The sequence below is a fragment of the Pleurodeles waltl genome, chromosome 3_1 (assembly GCF_031143425.1).
Source record: "Pleurodeles waltl isolate 20211129_DDA chromosome 3_1, aPleWal1.hap1.20221129, whole genome shotgun sequence".
Classification (NCBI taxonomy): domain Eukaryota; kingdom Metazoa; phylum Chordata; class Amphibia; order Caudata; family Salamandridae; genus Pleurodeles; species Pleurodeles waltl.
Window position 1 is genome coordinate 1,870,891,637 of NC_090440.1, and position 23,000 is coordinate 1,870,914,636.

Sequence of the window (23,000 nt, forward strand, 5' to 3'; positions counted from 1 at the left end):
TACAACAAGGGACTATTTTTACGCACAAGAGGAATTGCCCAAGTAGCTGTATCCCCAGACAGATATGATAACAAGAAAGCTACTTTGGACTGGGCATCGGGAAAAGTATTTGGTCTGTAGGTGAAGTGTAGTTCCACTAGAACCAGATAAGATTGTGCTTTCAAAGGGTCACCTGAGAAACGTTCTTGGGGGAGCTAAAGGAATATCAGAAGGAACATTTAGGGAAATCGGATTACTTCCAGAAGCCTGAGAAGAAGTACCTGGCCAAGACATACCTGTGGGACTTTGTTCCTTCTTCTCTACCTTATCTTTCAACTGACTCACTCTCTCTGCTAAGCTAGTTGTCAATTCTTTGGATGATACCACCTCTACTTGGAGCTGGGTGATAGCTTTGACTAACTCGTCCAGCGTAGCCATGCTGAGAACATACACAAGCCAGGAGGATAATAATTTGTGGGCTCACTATTTTGTCAGAGTCACCAGATCCTCGGGGTCTGTGCACGTTCCCAACACGTCCACCACTGAACAGCTCCAAGACTCTGATAGATAAATCACTGAGACTGAGAGAGTTCAAGAGGGGAAGAGGGGATTAGGAAGGGAACAGCTGGGAATGAGACCTGTAGTAAGAAAAAGGGTAGAACACACAATATGAAAATGATATCTCCTGAAATCAATACTAGACTATGATTCTAAGCCTAGTCACTCTGAAAACATGAACAATCTAAGAGTTAAGTTTAAAATGACTAAGATGGCAGGATACCAGTAGACGAATCAAGACGAATTAAATGAAAACTTTCTTATTCAAGTACTTTCCTTTACATGAGAATCAGAAAAAACATTCTGACTAAATTTTAAACCAGTCATATAAATCCTGTTTTGAGAATGTATACTAGGACCATACAATATTGCATCTAGAAACTCTGGCCTTCTGTGTACTCTTAAAATGTTTCAACACAAATTGCGCATATTGCATATATATATATAAATAGTAAACACCATAAAAGGATTGTGCACCATGAATAACACAATATGGATTCAGGAAACAAATCACATAACTTGTCAACTCAAATATAACATACTAGATATCTTAGAATAGTGGCATACAATAAAGCACACAAATTAAACTCGAGGAGAGAATCGTGCGTCTTGCCAATTCGAGTGTTACCATGTAAAATACCAAGAAATGGTAGCACGCAAGGAATAGCAAAGTCAAATCATCACTAGTCGAATCGCGCGTCTTGCCGATTCGTAAAACACGATGTAAATGTCAAGGAATAACAGCTCACAATAAATAACAAGATCAAAGTACAATGAAATGAATCGCGCTTCTTTTGCCGATTCTTAAGCCACCATGTAAATGTCAAGAAATGGTAGTGCGCAATGAACAAAAAGTTAAATGCTCATGAAACGAATTGTGCGTCTTGACAATTCGTAAAACATCATGTAAATGTCAAGAAATAGTAGCGCGCAATGGACAACAATGTTTAAACACCATAAAACGAATTGCGTGTCTTGCCGATTCTTAAGCCACCAACTAAATGTCAAAAAATGGTAACGCGCAATGAATAACAAAGTCAAACCTTTGTGAAATAAATTGCGCGTCTTGCCTATTTGTAAACTACCATATAAATGTCAAGAAATGGTAGCGAACAAGTAATCTGTTACTCATTTAAGAATTTAAACCAAGAATATGAAAATTCGCAATAACGGTGTCGGGACAGTCCAACCACCGCCTTACTGCCTGGAACAATGATCACCAATGAAGGATTAGGGCAGAAGACTGGAAGATCCAAATAGGCCGCTGTGGCAGGAGCTCAGGAAGAAGCTGCTGCTCTGCACCAGGACCTTTGAATAGTGAGTACTGGGAGTTGGGCTGGCTCTCTTTTATAGAGTCTTGACCCAGCCCAGAACCACACCCAGGCATGTTGCAGAGAAAGTCTCTGGAAGGCCCTGGAAAGGGCCCACACCCTAACACATTATGAAAACCTGCAGCAATACATTGCTAAGGAACAGTATTTGTAAGTATATTAAAAATAAGTTTTCAGGATTGAACTCTGCAATGCAAAAGGTTAAACCACAACATATCAGCACAATGCATAAATTACTTAGGGTGCAGGGGCTGTGCAGGAGCCTCCCACCACCACCACCACAGTGCAGCCATTTGAGGGTGCAGGGGCTGTGGAGGAGCCTCCCATCACCACCAGCACCACCACAGTGCAGCCATCTGGAGGTGCAGGGGCTGTGCAGGAGACTCTCACCACCACCACCGCCGGTGGACGCAATGTGATCCTGCCTCCATGGGCTGCTGTGCAGCCTGTCTACTCCAGAACCAGTGGGGAAGACACTCACTTGAAAGACTGTGGCCTTGCACTCCCTAGAACTAAGCACAGGGCATGTTTCCCCCTCCAGAACCATTGGGCAAGGCACCCACTCGAGAGACTGCTGCCTTGCACTCCCCAGGACCAAGTAATGGGCATGTTGCCCCCTCCAGAACCAGTGGGCAAGGCACCCACTCAAGAGACTGTGGCCTTGCACTCCTATGACCAAGAGCAATGGGCATGCTGCCCCCTCCGGAACCAGTGGTCTTGTTTCTGCTCCCGGGTGAGGTGCTCCCCCCTGAGGTGCCTGACTATTTGCCAACTGATGCCCCTGCAGTGATCTCTCCATATTGATGCACGTGAAAAGTGGGGCCTTGGACTTTGTAGTGTGGCCATGTGACCCACACTAATTTAGGACTGGCCAGTATCCCTTTTCCGTACATTTGTTGATATCTGTAACATTGGCTAAATTATGTTTATACTGTGTTGATATTATTACATTCACTTTAGTAAATTTGAGTTGTCCTTGCATTATTCAGCCAATTTAGGTGGATTAACTTGTTTTCTTGTGCATCTGGTTGTGTGTATGGGATGTGTGTTGTGCGTGTCACTCTCATTTCCCTCCCTCCTTCCCTTGTGTGCGAGGCAGCTGTACTCTCCGGTGTCATCTTCGCCGGCGTTGGTGTTAGTTGTGGAGCAGAACGTAGAATATCATTGGAAATGTGTCTCCAATGGTGAGTTCTTTCACTTTTGAGCTCTGTTTCCACCAGGCTTTTGATATCGTTGGTACCCCCCCAGAAAAGGTTGCGGATTGTCTTGTCATAATATGGTGGGCAGAACTTTGACTTCCGCCTGGCTGTAGGCTGCTACCGCCGTGGTGCCTGTTGTTTCCGCCCTGGCGGTCGGTATGGTACATTGGCTGTCTTTCGGAGATCTTTCCTCTATGGTCATAATTTGGCAGTAGTTAGCACCGGCCTGTTGGTGATATTACCATCACTTTATCACCGACCGCCAGGGTCGTACTGAGGGCCATAATATGCAAACTTGTAAATTTAGCATTAATAATATATCACCAGAAAGAATAAAACATTTTATTATGAATTGCAAACTTATGAAGGCATCACATTAAATATGACAGAGAAGTGCATTTGTTTTAGGTGCAAGTCTATTTAAACTCATAAATGCCACTTTAAGCATTAAAGAACACATTTTGTTTTGATACTAGCAATTAATAAAGAGTCTAAAAATACTTTCACAGAACTTAAACCTTATTGAAACATTGTTAAATCTGCTAGGTACAATGGTAATCACCACAAATAAAAACATGCGCACTTTTAAAATATATGTCAGTGCAGCTTTTTTACATTAAGCTGTTAATCATGAAATCTTCTGCTGATGTGTGGGTCACTAATGGCATTACTAAAATTTACTTTCCAGCAAATACACTGTGTAAGCTTTCAAAAAGGGCATATTTAGCATTTATGTATGGGTTGTTTAATGTTGTTTAAAGAGCACTTCTGAATCTGAGATTTTTGCTTTTATATTGTGTACATGCAAAGATCAGAATAGTTCTCATCAGAGGAGTAAGGTCTCACAAGTGCATTGCCAGTCACACTGTCTGAAGAGATACTGCGCATTATTTGTAAATGTTCATGCACACATTTGTACAAGGGGAAAACTACAATAAAATATAATATATAATAAATAATATATGTGTGTGTGTGTATGTATATATATATATATATATATATATATATACATATATATATATATATATATATTTATTTATTTATTTTTTCACTAAAACACTAAATTTTATAGGGACCTTATAGCTAGGTTCGGATTTTACACACACAAAACCATAGAAATTCCCTAAGGTAACTATAACTTGTGCCCGCGCCATGCACAGTTTTATCATCAATAATTTTACTGAAGCGATATTTATAGTGATATTATCAATGATGTCATAGAAGATGTCATTAGTAATATAATGTCCTGGTAAATTAGCAGTACATGGAGAAGGTGTGAGTTATAGTTCCCTTAGAGCATAAGTCAAAGTTAATTGAATTAACTATAACAGCTGAAATTCAATGGTTTTCTGTAAAATCTGACCCTAACTACAAAGTCCCTGTAACCTTTAGTTTTTTAGGAAAGTCTAAGGTTTTTTTTTTCATTCTATTTCCTAACTACAAGGTCTCTATAACCTTTTTTTCCTGTGAATTTCTAGGTTTTTTTTCTACTAAGTAAGATGCCCATCGCAATGCATGTGGCGGGGGTGGGGTTGGATACAGGGCCTGGCCTGACATTGTGCTGTCCCTACTCAAGCTTGCTGATCCTACACCTGCTCCTCCTTGCCATTCTATGTCCAAGTTCATGCTCCTGCTTCCTCATTACAACCCTGTGTGGCTGTTGTTCTGCTAATGCCCTTCCTGCCTGCCCTAAACAGTGAGCTTGCTGCCCCATCCACCTCCTCCCTACTCTCTCTGTTGTGCCTGTTGTCCGAGTCCATGCATCAGCCCCCGCCCTCCCTCCTGCCCCACTTGGTCTGATGTGCTGCTACTGCGCTCCATTTGGCTTACTGTCTCTGCCCACTCCTCCTGCCCTTTGTTGCCCATTTCTATCCCCCATCATTGCCCTCCTGCTTAGCCTCTGTGCTTAGCTTGCTGCACTGACCCTACCCTCATTCCCTTGCCCTCTGGTGTCTGTGTGCAAGACCCTGCTTCCTACTTTTTGCCCACCATTTACCCAAATAACAGAGTGGTGAGGAGGCTGGTGAGGAAGAGAAAGGGCTGAGAAAGAGGTAAGGTAATAAAGATATGGGTGAAGTAAAGATAGAGAAGAGGTTGAGTAATAAATGAAGTAGACAGAGAAGAGTAACGGGGGTCAGACGGAGGTGCAGGAAAAGGGGAGAGATAGAGAGTAAGATTAGAGTGACTGATATAGATGTAGGTGCAGTGAGTAATACACGGAGGGACAGAGAGAGATGGAAGGTAATGAAAGAGAGGGGCAATAGGTGAAGTTGAGTGAGGTACATTGGATATATTGAGATAGAGGAGAGGTAGTCAAACAAGTGGTAGGGAGAGCTGAGATATATGATGAAGGTACACAGAGAAGTTGAGATAAAGAGAGGTTATAAGAGAAGGTAAAGGTGAAAGAATGTGGTGAAGTATGGAAAGAGGAACAACATATAAATATTATTCTGCTATTTAAGTGCCACCAACTGCCTGAAAGTGTGAGAGTTAAGGCTGGGTAGTCCAAGCATGCACACTTAGGGGCAGATTTATTTTTAATGCAATGCAGCGGCTAAAGTTGCACAGGACCACATTGATAAAAAATGCCCTCCTATTGCTCACTGTCCCTACTCTGGCAGACAGACTTCCTAGCACCACACACAAAGTTTGCACCATGGTTCATAAGTGTGTGTGTGCTGCCTATCAAAGGATTTGTCTTTGAAGTACAGCCTTCCAGTACAAAATTCTATGCCAAATTGTTAAAAATTCCACACATTGTATATGTGCTGCACAATACAGAACAAATTCAATATGTTGAATGTTTGCAGAAGTGTAAACATTTATCTCTGTTAGTGTCTGCTTCAAAAAGGTGTTATTTTTCTGATGCAAAGCTTGGAATGGCTATGTTAATAGGCTGGGATTTGTGTCAAAAACTATGAGTGCGTGTGTTAATCTGCCTAAGTTACACCAAAGTAACACTCCCTTGACACACATTGGTGCAAAGCAGTTCATAGCACTATTTGCTTTAAAAAAGAACACCTTTATTGTGGAAAATATCTTTTGCTCCGGATTGTGAAAAGTTTGTGCTGCTTTGCATAACTTTTTATGAACAGCAATATTATGGCAAAATCTCAATAGTCTCACTCACCTCACTATGGAGCCCCTGGGAAGGCGGGACCATGAGATATTGACCATATTGCCCATGCCTTAAAACAGCCCTGAGATTGATAAAATGAAGATTCATCACTACAGGTAAAAATGGCTGATGTCTACATAGAGCACTATTAAAGAAAACATATGTACTAAGACTTTTGTGGTCACAAAGTCTGTGATTTACAAAACTACAGCTTTTCCGTGGCAAAAATGCAAGTTGCAAAGTACAATCTGTGAGTTGAAAATGTTTTTTTTAGCTATCCAAAGATCTTTTGCCACTGACAATGATAAGGTAGGAAAATGGAATGTTAAATAGATGCCCTTTTTCTAACAAATCATGAACCATGTATTGGAGTTCAAACCATTGACAGATTTCTAATCTGTCAAATTAGAGGCATATGAGATAAAATACCAATTTACTATTATGGAAGTTAAGACTTACATTACAATTCTTAAAACAGGCAATGGGGGACAATCTTATTACCACTTCAGAGGATTGCTCATACACAAACTATTTGAGTTGTTTCAGGACTTGATTCAGAATGTAGAATGTAGTATTGTCAGTCAAGGAGCCAACAATGTTTTTTATTTATAAACCTCTTTCTCTTGCTAACACTGGGTGCTGGAAAGGCTAAGGCCCTCATTATGAACATGGTGGTCCAGACCAGCATGCCACCGCCGGAAATTACCTCCACCAGCATGGCTTTCTGGACCGCCATTTAAACAACAAGGGGAGATCACCACAGGTGGCCCTCTGCCACCGTCAGGCTTTCCCCAACAGGCAGCATGATGATGAAGGATTTCTCTATCCGACAGGGCAGCGCTGGCCTCCGGATAGAGAACCCTTGTTCCCCCAGCCTTTCCCTGGTGATTTTCCCCACCAGGTAAAGGCTGGCGGAAGGGGTGCTCCGTGCCCCCCTGTGGGCCCCTCCACTGCCCATGTACTTGGCATGGGCAGTGCAGGGGGCCCCGTGCACAGCCCGTCGTGCAGGTCACTGCCTGATTTACAGGCAGTGATCTGCGCGACGGGTGCTGTTGCACCCGCAGCACTGCGGCATTGACGACAGCTCCATGTGGAGCCATCCGCAATGTCCCGGCCCAGCATTCCACCCATCGGCCCAGTGGAATGTTGATAATATCGCTGGCGGGGTCTCAAGGGGGCGGGTGGTTTATGTTTAGACCGCCAGCATGAACACAGCGGGGAATACCGCCATGTTCATAATGACCCCCTAAGTATTTTGCTATGTGCTGTGAGGTTAGTATGACAAAACTGCTCAAAGAGGAGCCGAAAACGTTATACAGCAACAAACATGCGGCTAATATGCATGAAAGTTAGCTGCTGGCACACCACCCTTCTAATATCAGATTATCAAGTCTTTCACTTAAGTCTTCTTTTAGTCTGATTTAATAATCAAATCAGTGAACATAGGTTTCGTCAAGTGGGTGTAACAACAATGTTAACATCATCAAGTGGGTGTAACAACTTAATCAGGACTAGAGAAAATACATGCAAGTAATATTTTAAAGCCCTCATTATGAGTCTGGTGGTCCTGGGACCGCCAGACGTAAGGTGGTAGGCGGTCCACCCACCATATTATGAACATGGCAGAGCTGCCATGTTCGAAACGCCGCAACTGCCAGGCTGTCGCAAGCAAACAGCCAGGTGGTCTCGGCGTTTGCTTTCAGCGTCACCCAGGGGATTTTGAATCCCCTTCTGTCAGCCTTTTCTTGGTGGTTTACACTGAAAGAGAAAGGCTGGTGGAATGGGTGACTTGGGGTCCCCCTGGGGGCCCCTGCACTGCTGATGCACTTGGCATTGACAGTGCAGGCGCCCCCATGCACAGCCCCATTGTGCATTTCACTTCCCCATTAGGAGCCGGCGTCAATGCAAAGGCCCTGTTTCCCACTGCGGGAAAATCGTAATAGGGCTGGCGGAGACTTCACCACACTGGCCGTCAAGTGGCGGCAATGAGTTAGGCGGGCGGCGGTGCTGCCCACCAAACTCATAATGGCTCCCTAAGTCATCTGTTACATACAGCTACAAACTCAAAAATATTAGTGGCTCTCAACACCAAACGCACAGTAACTCTTATATTGCTTAAAGCATCTATTAAAGTGCTTGATCAGGAGTAATGAGGTGAGTTTATTTCACCTAGGTGTTGTAGCATCCTCCCCAGCCTGGGTACCCGCCAATGAATACTTCACACACAGAGCTGTAACTCAAACTTATTCCTTTGCATGTACCTTTGAACTCCCCACATTCTAAACCAAGCTTTCATTACGTTCTATTCTAGCGATTACATCACACTGATACGGAGTCCGTTTGGAGCAAGAAACGTTCCATCCTGAAACATGCAAGATACAACATCTCCTCCTCTGTTAAATGGAAAATCACATTTTTTAATAAAATCAGTAAACACACACAAATATATAGAAACATGTACAACTAAATCTCATCGATCAATCTTCGTGGCACTTCGATCATACAACCCGATCTGGAAGCTGTCATCTTCAGTGTCAGAGATTGCTAAAGAAGGTAAAGAGTCAGCGGCAGTCACTGAGTTTCTGAGTTTTCAAGGTCAGTCTTTTTTTCACCATTTTGAATTGAAGACTGATGAATCACCGGCCTAAGCTGAGAAAAAACTCGTAACAGACTTCCCGGTGCGCTGGTAGACACCACTTGGAAAGGTTCGGCATCATAGAGAACATCAGACTTTCTTTTCTCATCTGTTGGACGATCACCAAATCTCCTTTTCTAACTGAAATGTGCTTTGCATATTGCCTCTTTTCTGCAAAAGCTTTAATTTTCTGCTGGTTAACTTAATCTCTTGTACAAATCTGCCTTAAACTTTTGTTTTTCTTGTTAGTCCACCAAGATAGCTTGGCTGTCACTGCATTCCCGAACATTAAAGATGCAGGACATTCATCTGTGTTCGAGTGGGATGTTGAACGATAGGCTTGTAGAGTAGAATTCAGTACTGTTTTCAAATCGAGCTTCTCAAGAGTTGCACGCTGTACTACTTTCTTTAGTGTATTGATAAAAGGCTTAATAAGTCTATTGGCATGCGGCCATAAAGGTGTAATCTTTTGATGCTTGATGTTGAGATGCTTGAAGAATTCTCTGAATTTTTTACTGTTAAAGGGGGGCCATTGTCAGACTTCACAATGGCTGGTATGTCCGAAATCATGAATATGGCATCTAGTCTTTCAATACCTTGTTTGTGAGTCATGGATGAGAGATCTTCAACCAAACAAAAAGGCAAGTATCTACAATCACCATTAGATGATGTCTATTATCAAGTGGACCAAAGAAGTCAATGGCAATTCTCTCCCAGCATGTCTGGAGTGCTCTGACATGTTCAGAGTATGTTGAGTAACAATGGTCGAAGGGCAATTGCATATGTGACAGGCTTTGAGTTCCTTTTCAAATCTTTCATCTAAGTATGGAAACCAAACTCGATCTCAGAGAGCTTTCTATATGGCAATGATACCACGATCTCCTTTGTGAGCCACTTCAATTACTTTCTGTTGCAGACTCTCAGAAATCAGGATTCTTGACCCTCACAGTATAACTCCTTCCAGAGTTATGGACAATTAATCTTTGACATTTTTATATTTTTGATATTCACCATTATTATTGGGAGGTTGGGCATGTTTGTTCCATGACAATTATGACTTTTAACTTCAGCATATAACTATCATGGCTCATGTTAGTGATAATCTGGGCTAGTGATATAGCAGATTTTGTACTTGACTTGTCAATGAAATTAATGTATGCCTCAGACGTGTTGGATGGAGTACCTCAACCTTGTATAGGCACTCTCAAAAGTAGTTAGCAGGGTTCTGATTCTTTCCTGGATGATGCACAGTTGTATAATTGTATTCTTGCAATTGGAGTCCCCATTGTTCAATGTGAGGAGGCAACTTAGCTTTTGGGTTAACAAAGATGGTCAGTGAAGCTTGATGATCAGTTACCAGCATAAAAGACTTTCTGTACAGGAATACATGGAAATGTTCAAAAGCCCATACTACAGCAAGCTTTTGTTCTCAGGTTGTGAGTAAGCATGTTCTGTCTGAGAGAAACGTCTACTAGCATATGCCAAAATATGCAGTTGAGCATTTGGGCATCCATTATGGTGTGCAAGGATAGAGTCTAACCCGACTTGGCTGGTGCCAAGAAAAACCTCTGTATGAAGTTTTGGATTGAAGTAGACCATTTCAGTAACATTTTCAAGTGCATGTTTGATTCTCCTGAAGCTTCTCTCACATTGTTGTGACCACTAAAAAGTAATGTTCTTCTTTGTCAACTTGTAATGGAGAACTAAAAGTGGCAAAGTCTTGTATGTACCTTGAACAGTAACTAGCCATGCCTTGAAAAGAAAATACCATTGAATCATCTAGTGGGGGATCAACATCTGACAAGCTTGTACTTTTGCAGGATCAGGTGTCATACCCCCATCTGAAAAGTTATGGTCAAATAATTTTAGTTTTGTCTTGTTGAACTTTCACTTGTCAGCATTCAAAGTCAAACCTGCATCGCTGGGTAAAAGACATACTTGTGTGAGAGCTAAACCGTGCTCCTTCTGAGTAGCTCCGAAAAATAATATGTCATTGCGATAATTAGATGTCAAATAATATCTTGGAAAAGTTCTGCAGCCGATGACACAATAAAATGAAGTCTCTTATATCTAAACACATCAATATGTGTAGAAAAGGCTGTAATGTACCTGCAGCTTTCTTCAAGTTCCAACTGATGATAAACTTTAATTAAATCAAGTAGAGAGAAAACCTTAGCACCATTTAATTGTGTTATCATGTCAGCCATATGTGGACCTGCATGTCGTTCTTGTTCAATTGCTTGGTTTGCCTGACGCATGTCGATGCCTGTGTGTATAGCTCCTTTACTGTACTTTTTAGGCACTTCTATGATGGGAGAAACCCATGGTGTTGGAGCAGTGGAGCACTCAATAATATCATACTTAAATACCAATTCACGTTCTTTTTCAACAGCTTCTTGTAAATGTACAGCAATTTGTCTATGTCTCTAAGCAACAGGACATCATTCTCACTAATATGCAGTTTTACTTTCATAGTCTTACGTTTTCCTAAACCATGAAACAATTAAGGGAATTTACTTACTATTTCGTGTTATAATTCCCAGAAATCAATCCCATATCAGCAGCTGTATTGAAGCTGGGTAAACAGGCACTTGACACTGTAATTTGAAGCACATGGATCGGTGCTTGTACCTTTGTTTTCTAATGTTTCACGGTCGCTTCAAATTAACTTTGACTTGTTAATGGCTTTGATGCAGCCCAAGTATACACTTTGGTCTTTGACAGTGTTGTTGCAGTAATGGAGGAAGTACATTATATTTCTCTTCAGGCATTTTGTTTATCAAAGCACCACTGTCAATTATGAGAGATATGCATCAACCATTAATTTTCAATGTAATGTTCTGACAGTGTTTGTGTGAATTGGCTACTTTGGCATGTCTACTTTTCGTTGACTGACATTTTTCTCTGCATACCACCAGTCCAACATGCACACATTTTTCTGAGGCAAACATCGACATGGCACAATCAGTTTCTTCAGTTTCAATTGTTGACAAGAATGAAGTGCTTGATGATGATTTAGATGCCGGTCATCTTTGCTTAGTATCAGTTTGCCTCAACTGATGTCGCCGCTTGACCTTGTGGGTGTGTGTTGAAAGTTGCTTCTGAACATTCTGGCGGTCGTTTTGTGTTCGTGTCATGACGCACTTACTTCTTCCTTTGCTCTACACATCATCACAAAATGGTTCTCTTTCCCACAGCCTTTGCTTATCGGTCCGATGATGGGACACTTTCCTTTGTGTAGAAATGAAAATCTAAAACACAGTCTTGTGCTTCGGATTACTTTTCACACTTATGACTGACTTGCTCTGGGCACCTCCAGTCTCCTTTCCTGCTGCTTGTCTCTCAGCATGTTCCTCAACTCTGGCAACCATCAACACTTGCTCCAGACTAAAAGTTTCTCTCAGCATACATTGTCTCAATGAGTCCATCCATCATTAACTCTAAGACTCATAGCTTCTACATCATTAAATTAATTCAACTTACAGTGTTTGATGATTGCATCTAGTATTTCCACAAACTCATTGATGGTTTCACCTACTCTGATGTTCTTGACTGAAAACATATAGGCCCTCATTACGACCTTGGCAGGTGGCACGATCGGGCCGACGGGCGGATGCCAATGCGGCTGCACTCCTGCCGCAGCCATTATGAGATCCCAAATGGAGCTGGCGGTGTTGCGGCCGTGCGACGGTTGCAGATGCACCCGTCACGCCATTCACTGTCTGCTCTGCAGACAGTGAGAAGCTGCACGGGGCCCTGTCAGGAGGCCCCTGCACTGCCCATGACAGTGGCATGGGCAGTGCAGGGGCACCCAGGGGCCCCGTGACTCCCCATACCACCAGCCTTTTCCTGGCGGTTCAAACCGCCAGGAAAAGGCTGGCGGTAGGGGGACTCGTAATCCCCTAGGCAGCGCTGGTAGCTGCGCTGCACTGGCGGATTAAATCCACCGGGACCAACGTGGCGGTAAACCGCCTGTCCCGGCGGTGCAACCGCGGCGCTTCCGCCGCGGTCGTAATACCTTGGGAAGCACCGCCAGCCTGTTGGCGGTGCTTCCGTCAGAACAGCCCTGGCGGTTGTAATGACCCCCATTGTTCTTAATCAATGTTTGGAACTAGATTGAACTTGAGATTCAAAGCATTGTTAATCTGACGGTACTCCCTCATCAGTTCTCACCATTTTCTTTATCACTTCTTTCACACCATCACCAGCAAGATTTTTCAGATACTTGATAGTCTTACTGTTATCAGTCTCTTCAAGTGCATCAATGAAAAGTTCAAATGTCTCTATCCAAACAGTTCATCTACCACCAATATTTTGTTTTTTGGCATTATCGAACGGTGGTGGTGGTTTCAAGAGGGGGACAGCATTGTAACTGTTCATGTGAGTGGCTGGCATTGAGGGTGGAGCTCTTTCAGACACTGTCAGCTGTCCCTGAGAATCTGCATCATCACTGAGGCCCGAGGATGGATCATCCCTCTAGAGTTGTTCTGAGCCGCCACCAGGCAGCTTTGGTTGTATGACACTTTAGGTATTGGTCAGGTCAAAAATCACAACCCCAGTGCTTCCGCTTGGGTCTCCTCGCCCAGTGCTGAGATCATACTGCTCCATTTATCAAGACTGTGGTAAGTGTAATAACAGCATGCTTCCTTTTTACTTAGTCTATCGGCCAGCGCTATTTTTAGGAATCTTATGTGGTAAATTAATATTGTCCTTGACTGCAATTTGTAAACCTGGTCATATCTGCCTTCAGTGTCAACATACAATGTATAACTTCACTATGTGTGGGAGGGAAGTACCTTTAGTATGGTCTTGGTTGTAGCTACTTGACCAACAATGCAAAGACTTTAGTGAATCTTTCTTTCCCATTCACAAAATTCACACCAGCTGGAGTTGTGCTTTGACTCCACATACACCAACTCTCCAGGAGAGCCCTGTCATTCTTTGGGTTTCTTATCCCCTATCTTCACCAGGGGTAGTGTCCTCCCAGCCTGGGTACCCGCCAACGACTACGCCACACACAGAGCTCTAAATCATGTCTTTATTTCTCTGTACCTGTGAACACCCCACATTTTAAACAAGCTTTCATTACATTGTATTCTAGAGATTAATCACACTGATATGGAGACAGTTTGGAGCCAGAAATGTTCCGTCGTAAAACAAGCAAGATACTACAGGTATGAGAAGGCTATTGCCTTCACTAGCTTATTTTTACTGAACTCATTCTTGTTGGCTTTAAGACTCAGCGCACCAACGCTAACCAGCGATATAATCCTTGTGCTCGCCTTTCCAAAGATGGTAAAACCAGCATACACCAAATAGGCACATTTGATTTACTTATAATTTCCTAGTATATGGTCCTCTGTGTGTCTAGGGCCTGCAAATTAAATGCTGCAAGTGGGCTACAGCACTCATTTGGCCACCCACAGGAGTAGAAGTGCAAAACGTGTCTGCTGGTCTGTTCCTGTAGCCTGTATGTGCAGTTGTTAACTGTTATTTTAACCTGGCAAAATTAACCTTTTTTGCCACGCCTAAACCTTATTTTATAATAATTATAAGTCACTCCTAAGGTAGGCCCCAACAGCTCATAGAGCAGGGTGCATACTATTTAAAAAGTGGGGCATGTAGCTTTCATGCTTTACATATTCTGGCAGTGAAAAGCAGCCAAAGTCGTTTTTTGCCATGGCCAGTCTGAACTCCTATAGGCTAATACTGGCTTACCTAACTACATTTAACAAGTGTTAAATTCAGTTTGGAAACAGCTTGAGAGTTAAATCTTCCACTCATTTTAAACCAAATTTTATATCCACATTCATAGTGAGATCAGATTGTTTAATTATTATTGAAGAAATGCCACTTTTAGAAAGTTAAAAAACAACAATGTGATGGATAGAATGCTTGAATTAATCTCAGCCTCTGGCAATTGCTCAGGCCGCACCACAAACCATTTATTTTGTTCACTGGTGTACAGGTTCAGGGAGGACCTGGCCTGGCAGTTGTGGCTGGACTGTTCCCTCGAGGAGCCAAGACAACACTGATTTGCATATGGCTGGGTCTAAACTGAGGTGACATGGTGGGTGAAAAACAATGATTTGGATGCAGTCCCAGTGAATAACAGTGGCTGGGATTAATTCAAGCATTACAACCATCACCTTGTTGTTTTTGCATCTGACGCCCTAACTGTACCAGGTATGCCCAGACCTGGGTCCTGGGCTCACAGTGCCACTGGAACCAAGCTATGTCTATCTGAAGAGCCCTTACTAGGGTGAAAATTATCCTAGCTTGCGTTCCAGGTCAGGGTGAACCAGGCCTCATCACAGGTGTGTCCCTTCGTTCTACCTAGAAATCACAGAGGTCACTCCCCTTTCCTTTGTCCAGTTTTGCACCAGAGCAGGGACCAAGGGTCCCTGGACTGGTACAAACCGGTTTATGCAAGGAGGGCACTGGTATGAAGCATACCAGTGGCTTGGGGAGGCTACCCCTCCCCAGCCATGTAACACAATTTCCAAGGGGAGAGGGTGTTGCCTCCCTCTTCCACAGGACATCCTATGTTCTGCCTTCCTCTGCTTGAGCTCGTCAAGCAGCAGAAGGGCAGAAACCTGTCTGTGGGCAGCCTTGAGGGCTGCCTGAAAAACTCCAGAAGACTGATACGATCAATACTTGGGGAACGCTAAGGAGCCCCCAAAGTGCATGGAATCATACAACCAATATTGGCAACAGTATTGGGGTATGATTCTGACATGTTAATGCCAAACATGCGCAGGGTTAGAACTACCATTATGTAGCTGGACACAGGTAATGACTTGTGTCCAGTTTGCGTGTAAAATAGATTCCCCTCACTTACGAGGTCCAGTGCAATGCATTTGGTGTTCGTAGGGTCACCACTGCTTATGCAAGGGTGCCTCACAAACAGGGACCTGCACCCTGCCCTCTGTGCTAGGAGGGCCTGCCATAGGGATGACTTACCTGGTGCAGTGACCTATGGTGAAAGGGTGCATGCACCATTTCATGCAGGCTGCAATGGCAGGCCTGCAGACACATTTTGCATGAGCTCCTGTGGGTTGGATAATACATGCTGCAGCCCATGGAGAACCCCTGGTGCCCCAATTTCCTGGGTACCTAAGTACCATTACTAGGGAATTATATGGAGGCACCAGTATGCCAATTGTGGGGTATGCAAAGCCCTAAGCAACCACATTTAGAGGGAGAGAGCACAATCACTGGGGTTCTGGTTAGCAGGATCCCAGTGAAAACAGTCCAAGTATACTGATAGCAGGCAGACAATGGGTGTAACAATGCCAAAAAGAGGGTACTTTCCTACAAGTATGTCATGTGATGTAAATATGGTGACTGTATGAAGGACTGTAGTTGTCAGAAAATGTGAAGTCAAGTGTTTTGGCATAACACTGGAGAGTTAATGCTCAGCAATATTTAGCCAGAGGGTGCTTGAAAAGTTATCCTTTGACATATCCCCACCTTGATGTAGCTGCTTTGTTTGTGTAAATCTCATTGCAATGTAACTTCATTTCCAGATGGTTGTTATGTGATTTGTGTAATAGGTATGTTTTCAAATCAATGCTCCTTGTTTTGTGTTTGTACACACCCTGACATCCTCATGTGGCCATTTCAGAGTCGTGACATTGGCAGGTATCTGATGCTGTTCCAACATAGGAAGTGGACATGGATTGTTCCAGGTAATGTTGGTCACAGATTTGGGGTGTATGAGACCAGTGCCAATCCTGCTTCGACAATGTATGGGAGGAAAGACTGACGTGCACATTGTACATGTTTAGTGTGCTGTGGTGGGCCCATGTGTATGATCATGTGGCCATAAAATCTGTTGTCAGTGAGTGCAAGCTAGCCATTCACCCTTCACATGGGCTAAACACTATTCTTGTGTGACCTGTATGTAGCGGAAGGTATGTTTCCTCATTGCAGGCCACAGTGAGTGTGCTACAACACTGACATATGCTTGTATCATACCACCAGATGCATGGATTATAATGGGCTGTAATCAGGGGCTTTTGTACTTCCCTCTGTCTATATCTTGGGGTATGTGATGTTGGATTACTTGGTTTTGGTATGTGAAAAGGCTCAAGCTTGTGACACCATTCACTTCTCTGTTTTCCTCTTCTACAAGACAATGTCTGACAGGCTCTTCCATCTGTGGTCTGGGGGGCTATACCTCTGTATATCTACTTTGGCATAAAATCAGTCAGGTATTCTTGGCTAGGGACGGTCCAAACATTTCAACAGCCTATGTGCTGGATATTGAAATAATATGTTTGGTGTGACCAGACACTTACAGCAATGTATTTGTGTATGTTGATTGTAATCCTTTGCAGGACACTGTACCTGCAACACATACCTCCTTGCACTAGTAATCTTCTGTAGTCATTATTTGCTTCACATGTGCTTACATCTCTACATAGCAACAATTGTAACATAAGCAAGCAGACACAAACTTTGTAATGTGTGGTATTTATTGTGAATTTGTGCATAGAATAAAAAAGGGACACGATGGAACAGATAGTAAAGTGTTCAGTCATGGTGGATAAAACCATTGTAGTAGGTGCCACAACATTGTAAGTCACAAATCCAGTGCACTCCTCCTATAGGAAACGGAAGGTGGTTGAAGGACAGTCAACAGAGTGAATATGTGGCACACAAAGGAGTTCCTTCAGGAAGAGGTCACTTGCTAGAAGTGGTGGGTTTCTGGCCATCTGCACCTCCTGAATTTTTAGCTGGATGTCCCTGCTTGCAAGGGAGGGAGATGCTGCTACAGAGGCAGGGGTGTCTGGGGCAGGTTCTTCCTCTGACAGGGCCTCCCTTCCAGTGGCTGGGACCGATGAGGAAGGACCTGGTGTTGCTGTGCCAAAGGAAGATGTAGAGTGTTGCTGACAATTCCTGAACAAGGTACTGATAATGTCCCTCAACACCACTGTTAGGGAGGCCGTGATGGTACTAGTGACCTCCCACTGTTGAATCATATCCCTGTGGCTGTCCCTCTGCAGCTGCTTGATCTCCTGGAGTTTGGTTACTACCTAGCCCATCACACCTTGGGACTCCTGATAGACCCCCAAGACTTGGCTGATGGAGTCCTGGCCGGGAACATCCCTTGCGGCCTCACTCCCGTGGCCCACAGCATCCCTCTCACGCACCCTACCACCACAGGCCTGTGGCCTTGCCACAGAGTGCCCTCTACTATTGGTTCCAGGACCATCATTGTGCACCATGAATAACACAATATGGATTCAGGAAACAAATCACATAACTTGTCAACTCAAATATTACATACTAGATATCTTAGAATAGTGGCATACAATAAACCACATGAATTAAACTCGAGGAGAGAATCGTGCTTCTTGACAATTCGAGTGTTACCATGTAAAATACCAAGAAATGGTAGCACGCAAGGAATAGCAAAGTCAAATCATCATTAGTCGAATCGCGCGTCTTGCCGATTCGTTAAACACGATGTAAATGTCAAGGAATAGCAGCTCACAATAAATAACAAGATCAAAGTACAATGAAATGAATCGCGCTTCTTTTGCCGATTCTTAAGCCACCATGTAAATGTCAAGAAATGGTAGTGCGCAATGAACAACAAAGTTAAATGCTCATGAAACGAATTGTGCGTGTTGCCAATTCGTAAAACATCATGTAAATGTCAAGAAATAGTAGCGCGCAATGGACAACAATGTTTAAACACCATAAAACGAATTGCGTGTCTTGCCGATTCTTAAGCCACCATCTAAATGTCAAAAAATGGTAATGCGCAATGAATAACAAAGTCAAACCTTTATGAAATAAATTGCGCGTCTTGCCTATTTGTAAACTACCATATAAATGCCAAGAAATGGTAGCGCACAAGTAATCTGTTACTCATTTAAGAATTTAAACCAAGAATATGAAAATTCACAATAACGGTGTTGGGACAGTCCAACCACTGCCTTACCGCCTGGAACAATGATCACCAATGAAGGATTAGGGCAGAAGACTGGAAGATCCAAATAGGCCGCTGGGGCAGGAGCTCAGGAAGAAGCTGCTGCTCTGCACCGGGACCTTTGAATAGTGAGTACTGGGAGTTGGGCTGGCTCTCTTTTATAGAGTCTTGGCCCAGACCAGAACCACACCCTGGCATGTTGCAGAGAGAGTCTCTGGAAGGCCCTGGAAAGGGCCCACACCCTAACACACTATGAAAACCTGCAGCAATACATTGCTAAGGAACAGTATTTGTAAGCATCTTAAAAATAAGTTTTCAGGATTGAACTCTGCAATGCAAAAGGTTAAACCACAACATATCAGCACAATGCATAAATTACTTAGGGTGCAGGGGCTGTGCAGGAGCCTCCCACCACCACCAGCACCACCACAGTACAGCCATTTGAGGGTGCAGGGGCTGTGGAGGAGCCTCCCATCACCACCAGCACCACCACAGTGCAGCCATCTGGAGGTGCAGGAGACTCTCACCACCACCACCGCCGGTGGACGCAATGTGATCCTGCCTCCATGGGCTGCTGTGCAGCCTGTCTACTCCAGAACAAGTGGGGAAGACACTCACTTGAAAGACTGTGGCCTTGCACTCCCTAGAACTAAGCACAGGGCATGTTTCCCCCTCCAGAACCAGTGGGCAAGGCACCCACTCGAGAGACTGCTGCCTTGCACTCCCCAGGACCAAGTAATGGGCATGTTGCCCCCTCCAGAACCAGTGGGCAAGGCACCCACTCAAGAGACTGTGGCCTTGCACTCCTAGGACCAAGAGCAATGGGCATGCTGCCCCATCCGGAACCAGTGGTCTTGTTTCTGCTCCCGGCTGAGGTGCTCCCCCCTGAGGTGCCTGACTATTTGCCAACTGATGCCCCTGCAGTGATCTCTCCATATTGATGCACGTGAAAAGTGGTGCCTTGGACTTTGCCGTGTGGCCATGTGGCCCACACTAACTTAGGACTGGCCAGTTTCCCTTTTCCGTACATTTGTTGATATCTGTAACATTGGCTAAATTATGTTTATACTGTGTTGATATTATTACATTCACTTTAGTAAATTTGTGTTGTCCTTGCATTATTCAGCCAATTTAGGTGGATTAACTTGTTTTCTTGTGCATCTGGTTGTGTGTATGGTGTGTGTATGGGATGTGTGTTGTGCGTGTCACTCTCATTTTCCTCCCCCCTTCCCTTGTGTGCGAGGCAGCTGTACTAACCGGTGTCATCTTCGCCGGCGTTGGTGTTAGTGGTGGAGCAGAACGTAGAATATCATCGGAAATGTGTCTCCAATGGTGAGTTCTTTCACTTTTGAGCTCTGTTTCCGCCAGGCTTTTGATGTCGTTGGTACCGCCCCAGAAAAGGTTGCGGATTGTCTGGTCATATATGGTGGGCAGAACTTTGACTTCCGCCTGGCTGTAGGCTGCTACCGCCGTGGTACCTGTTGTTTCCGCCCTGGCGGTCGGTGTGGTACATTGGCTGTCTTTCGGAGATCTTTCCTCTATGGCCATAATTTGGCAGTAGTTAGCACTGGCCTGTTGGTGGTATTACCGTCACTTTATCACCAACCGCCAGGGTCGTACTGAGGGCCATAATATGCAAACTTGTAAATTTAGCATTAATAATATATCACCAGAAAGAATAAAACATTTTATTATGAATTGCAAACTTATGAAGGCATCACATTAAATATGACAGAGAAGAGCATTTGTTTTAAGTGCAAGTCTATTTAAACTCATAAATGCCACTTTAAGCATTAAAGAACACATTTTGTTTTGATACTAGCAATTAATAAAGAGTCTAAAAATACTTTGACAGAACTTAAACCTTATTGAAACATTGTTAAATCTGCTAGGTACAATGGTAATCACCACAAATAAAAACATGCGCACTTTTAAAATATATGTCAGTGCAGCTTTTTTACATTAAGCTGTTAATCATGAAATCTTCTGCTGATGTGTGGGTCACTAATGGCATTACTAAAATTTACTTTCCAGCAAATACACTGTGTAAGCTTTCAAAAAGGGCATATTTAGCATTTACGTATGGGTTGTTTAATGTTGTTTAAAGAGCACTTCTGAAGTGGAGATTTTGCTTTTATATTGCAATGTCGCACACACACCTGACATTCATTTGTACATGCAAAGATCAGAATAGTTCTCATCAGAGGAGTAAGGTCTCACAAATGCATTGCCAGTCACACTATCTGAAGAGATACTGCGTATTATTTTTAAATGTTCTTGCACACATTTGTACAAGGGGAAAACTACAATAAAATATAATATAAAATAAATAATGTATGTGTATATATATATATATATATATATATATATATATATATATATATATATATTTATTTTTTCACTAAAACACAAAATTTTATAGGGGCCTTATAGCTAGGTTCGGATTTTACACACACAAAACCATAGAAATTCCCTAAGGTAACTATAACTTGTGCCCGCGCCATGCACAGTTTTCTCATCAATAATTTTACTGAAGCAATATTTATAGTGATATTATCAATGATGTCATAGAAGATGTCATTAGTAATGTAATGTCCGGGTAAATTATCAGTACATGGAGAAGGTGTGAGTTATAGTTCCCTTAGAGCATAAGTCAAAGTTAATTAAATTAACTCTAACAGCTGAAATTCAATGGTTTTCTGTAAAATCTGACCCTAACTACAAAGTCCCTGTAACCTTTAGTTTTTTAGGAAAGTCTAAGGTTTTTTTTTTTTCATTCTATTTCCTAACTACAAGGTCTCTATAACCTTTTTTTCCTGTGAATTTCTAGGGTTTTTTACTACTAAGTAAGATGCCCATCGCAATGCATGTGGTGGGGGGTGGGTTTGGATACAGGGCCTAGCCTGACATTGTGCTGCCCCTACTCAAGCTTGCTGATCCTACACCTGCTCCTCCTTGCCATTCTATGTCCAAGTTCATGCCCCTGCTTCCTCATTACAACCCTGTGTGGTTGTTGTTCTGCCAATGCCCTTCCTGCCTGCCCTAAACAGTGAGCTTGCTGCCCCATCCACCTCCTCCCTACTCTTTCTGTTGTGCCTGTTGTCCGAGTCCATGCACCAGTCCCCGCCCTCCCTCCTGCCCCACTTGGTCTGATGTGCTGCTACTGCGCTCCATTTGGCTTACTGTCTCTGCCCACTCCTCCTGCCCTTTGTTGCCCATTTCTATCCCCCATCATTGCCCTCCTGCTTAGCCTCTGTGCTTAGCTTGCTGCACTGCCCCTACCCTCATTCCCTTGCCCTCTGGTGTCTGTGTGCAAGACCCTGCTTCCTACTTTTTGCCCACCATTTACCCAAATAACAGAGTGGTGAGGAGACTGGTGAGGAAGAGAAAGGGCTGAGAAAGAGGTAAGGTAATAAAGACATGGGTGAAGTAAAGATAGAGAAGAGGTTGAGTAATAAATGAAGTAGACAGAGAAGAGTAACGGGGGTGAGACGGAGGTGCAGGAAAAGGGGAGAGATAGAGAGTAAAATTAGAGTGAGTGATATAGATGTAGGTGCAGTGAGTAATACACGGAGGGACAGAGAGAGATGGAAGGTAATGAAAGAGAGGGGCAATAGGTGAAGTTGAGTGAGGTACATTGGATATATTGAGATAGAGGAGAGGTAGTCAAACAAGTGGTAGGGAGAGCTGAGATATATGATGAAGGTACACAGAGAAGTTGAGATAAAGAGAGGTTATAAGAGAAGGTAAAGGTGAAAGAATGGGGTGAAGTATGGAAAGAGGAACAACACATAAATATTATTCTGCTATTTAAGTGCCACCAACTGCCTGAAAGTGTGAGAGTTAAGGCTGGATAGTCCAAGCATGCACAGATTTATTTTTAATGCAATGCAGTGGCTAAAGTTGCGCAGGACCACATTGATAAAAAATGCCCTCCTATTGCTCACTGTCCCTACTCTGGCAGACAGACTTCCTAGCACCACACACAAAGTTTGCACCATGGTTCATAGGTGTGTGTGTGCTGCCTATCATAGGATTTGTCTTTGAAGTATAGCCTTCCAGTACAAAATTCTATGCCAAATTGTTAAAAATTCCACACATTGTATATGTGCTGCACAATACAGAACAAATTCAATATGTTGAATGTTTGCAGAAGTGTAAACATTTATCTCTGTTAGTGTCTGCTTCAAAAAGGTGTTGTTTTTCTGATTCAAAGCTTGGAATGGCTATGTTAATA

At 43.2% G+C, this 23,000-nt stretch overlaps 1 protein-coding gene across 1 annotated transcript in view; it reads left to right on the top strand.

Annotated features, from left to right (window-relative positions):
- Positions 1-9,158, top strand: part of LOC138283630 (gamma-crystallin-1-like) — a 57,728-nt gene extending 48,570 nt beyond the window's left edge. Inside the window, exon 4 of the mRNA XM_069221569.1 lies at positions 9,070-9,158. Within this exon, the coding sequence (XP_069077670.1) occupies positions 9,070-9,158 (89 nt within the window). The remainder of the gene's footprint in view (positions 1-9,069) is intronic.
- The last annotated feature ends 13,842 nt before the right edge of the window (positions 9,159-23,000 follow it).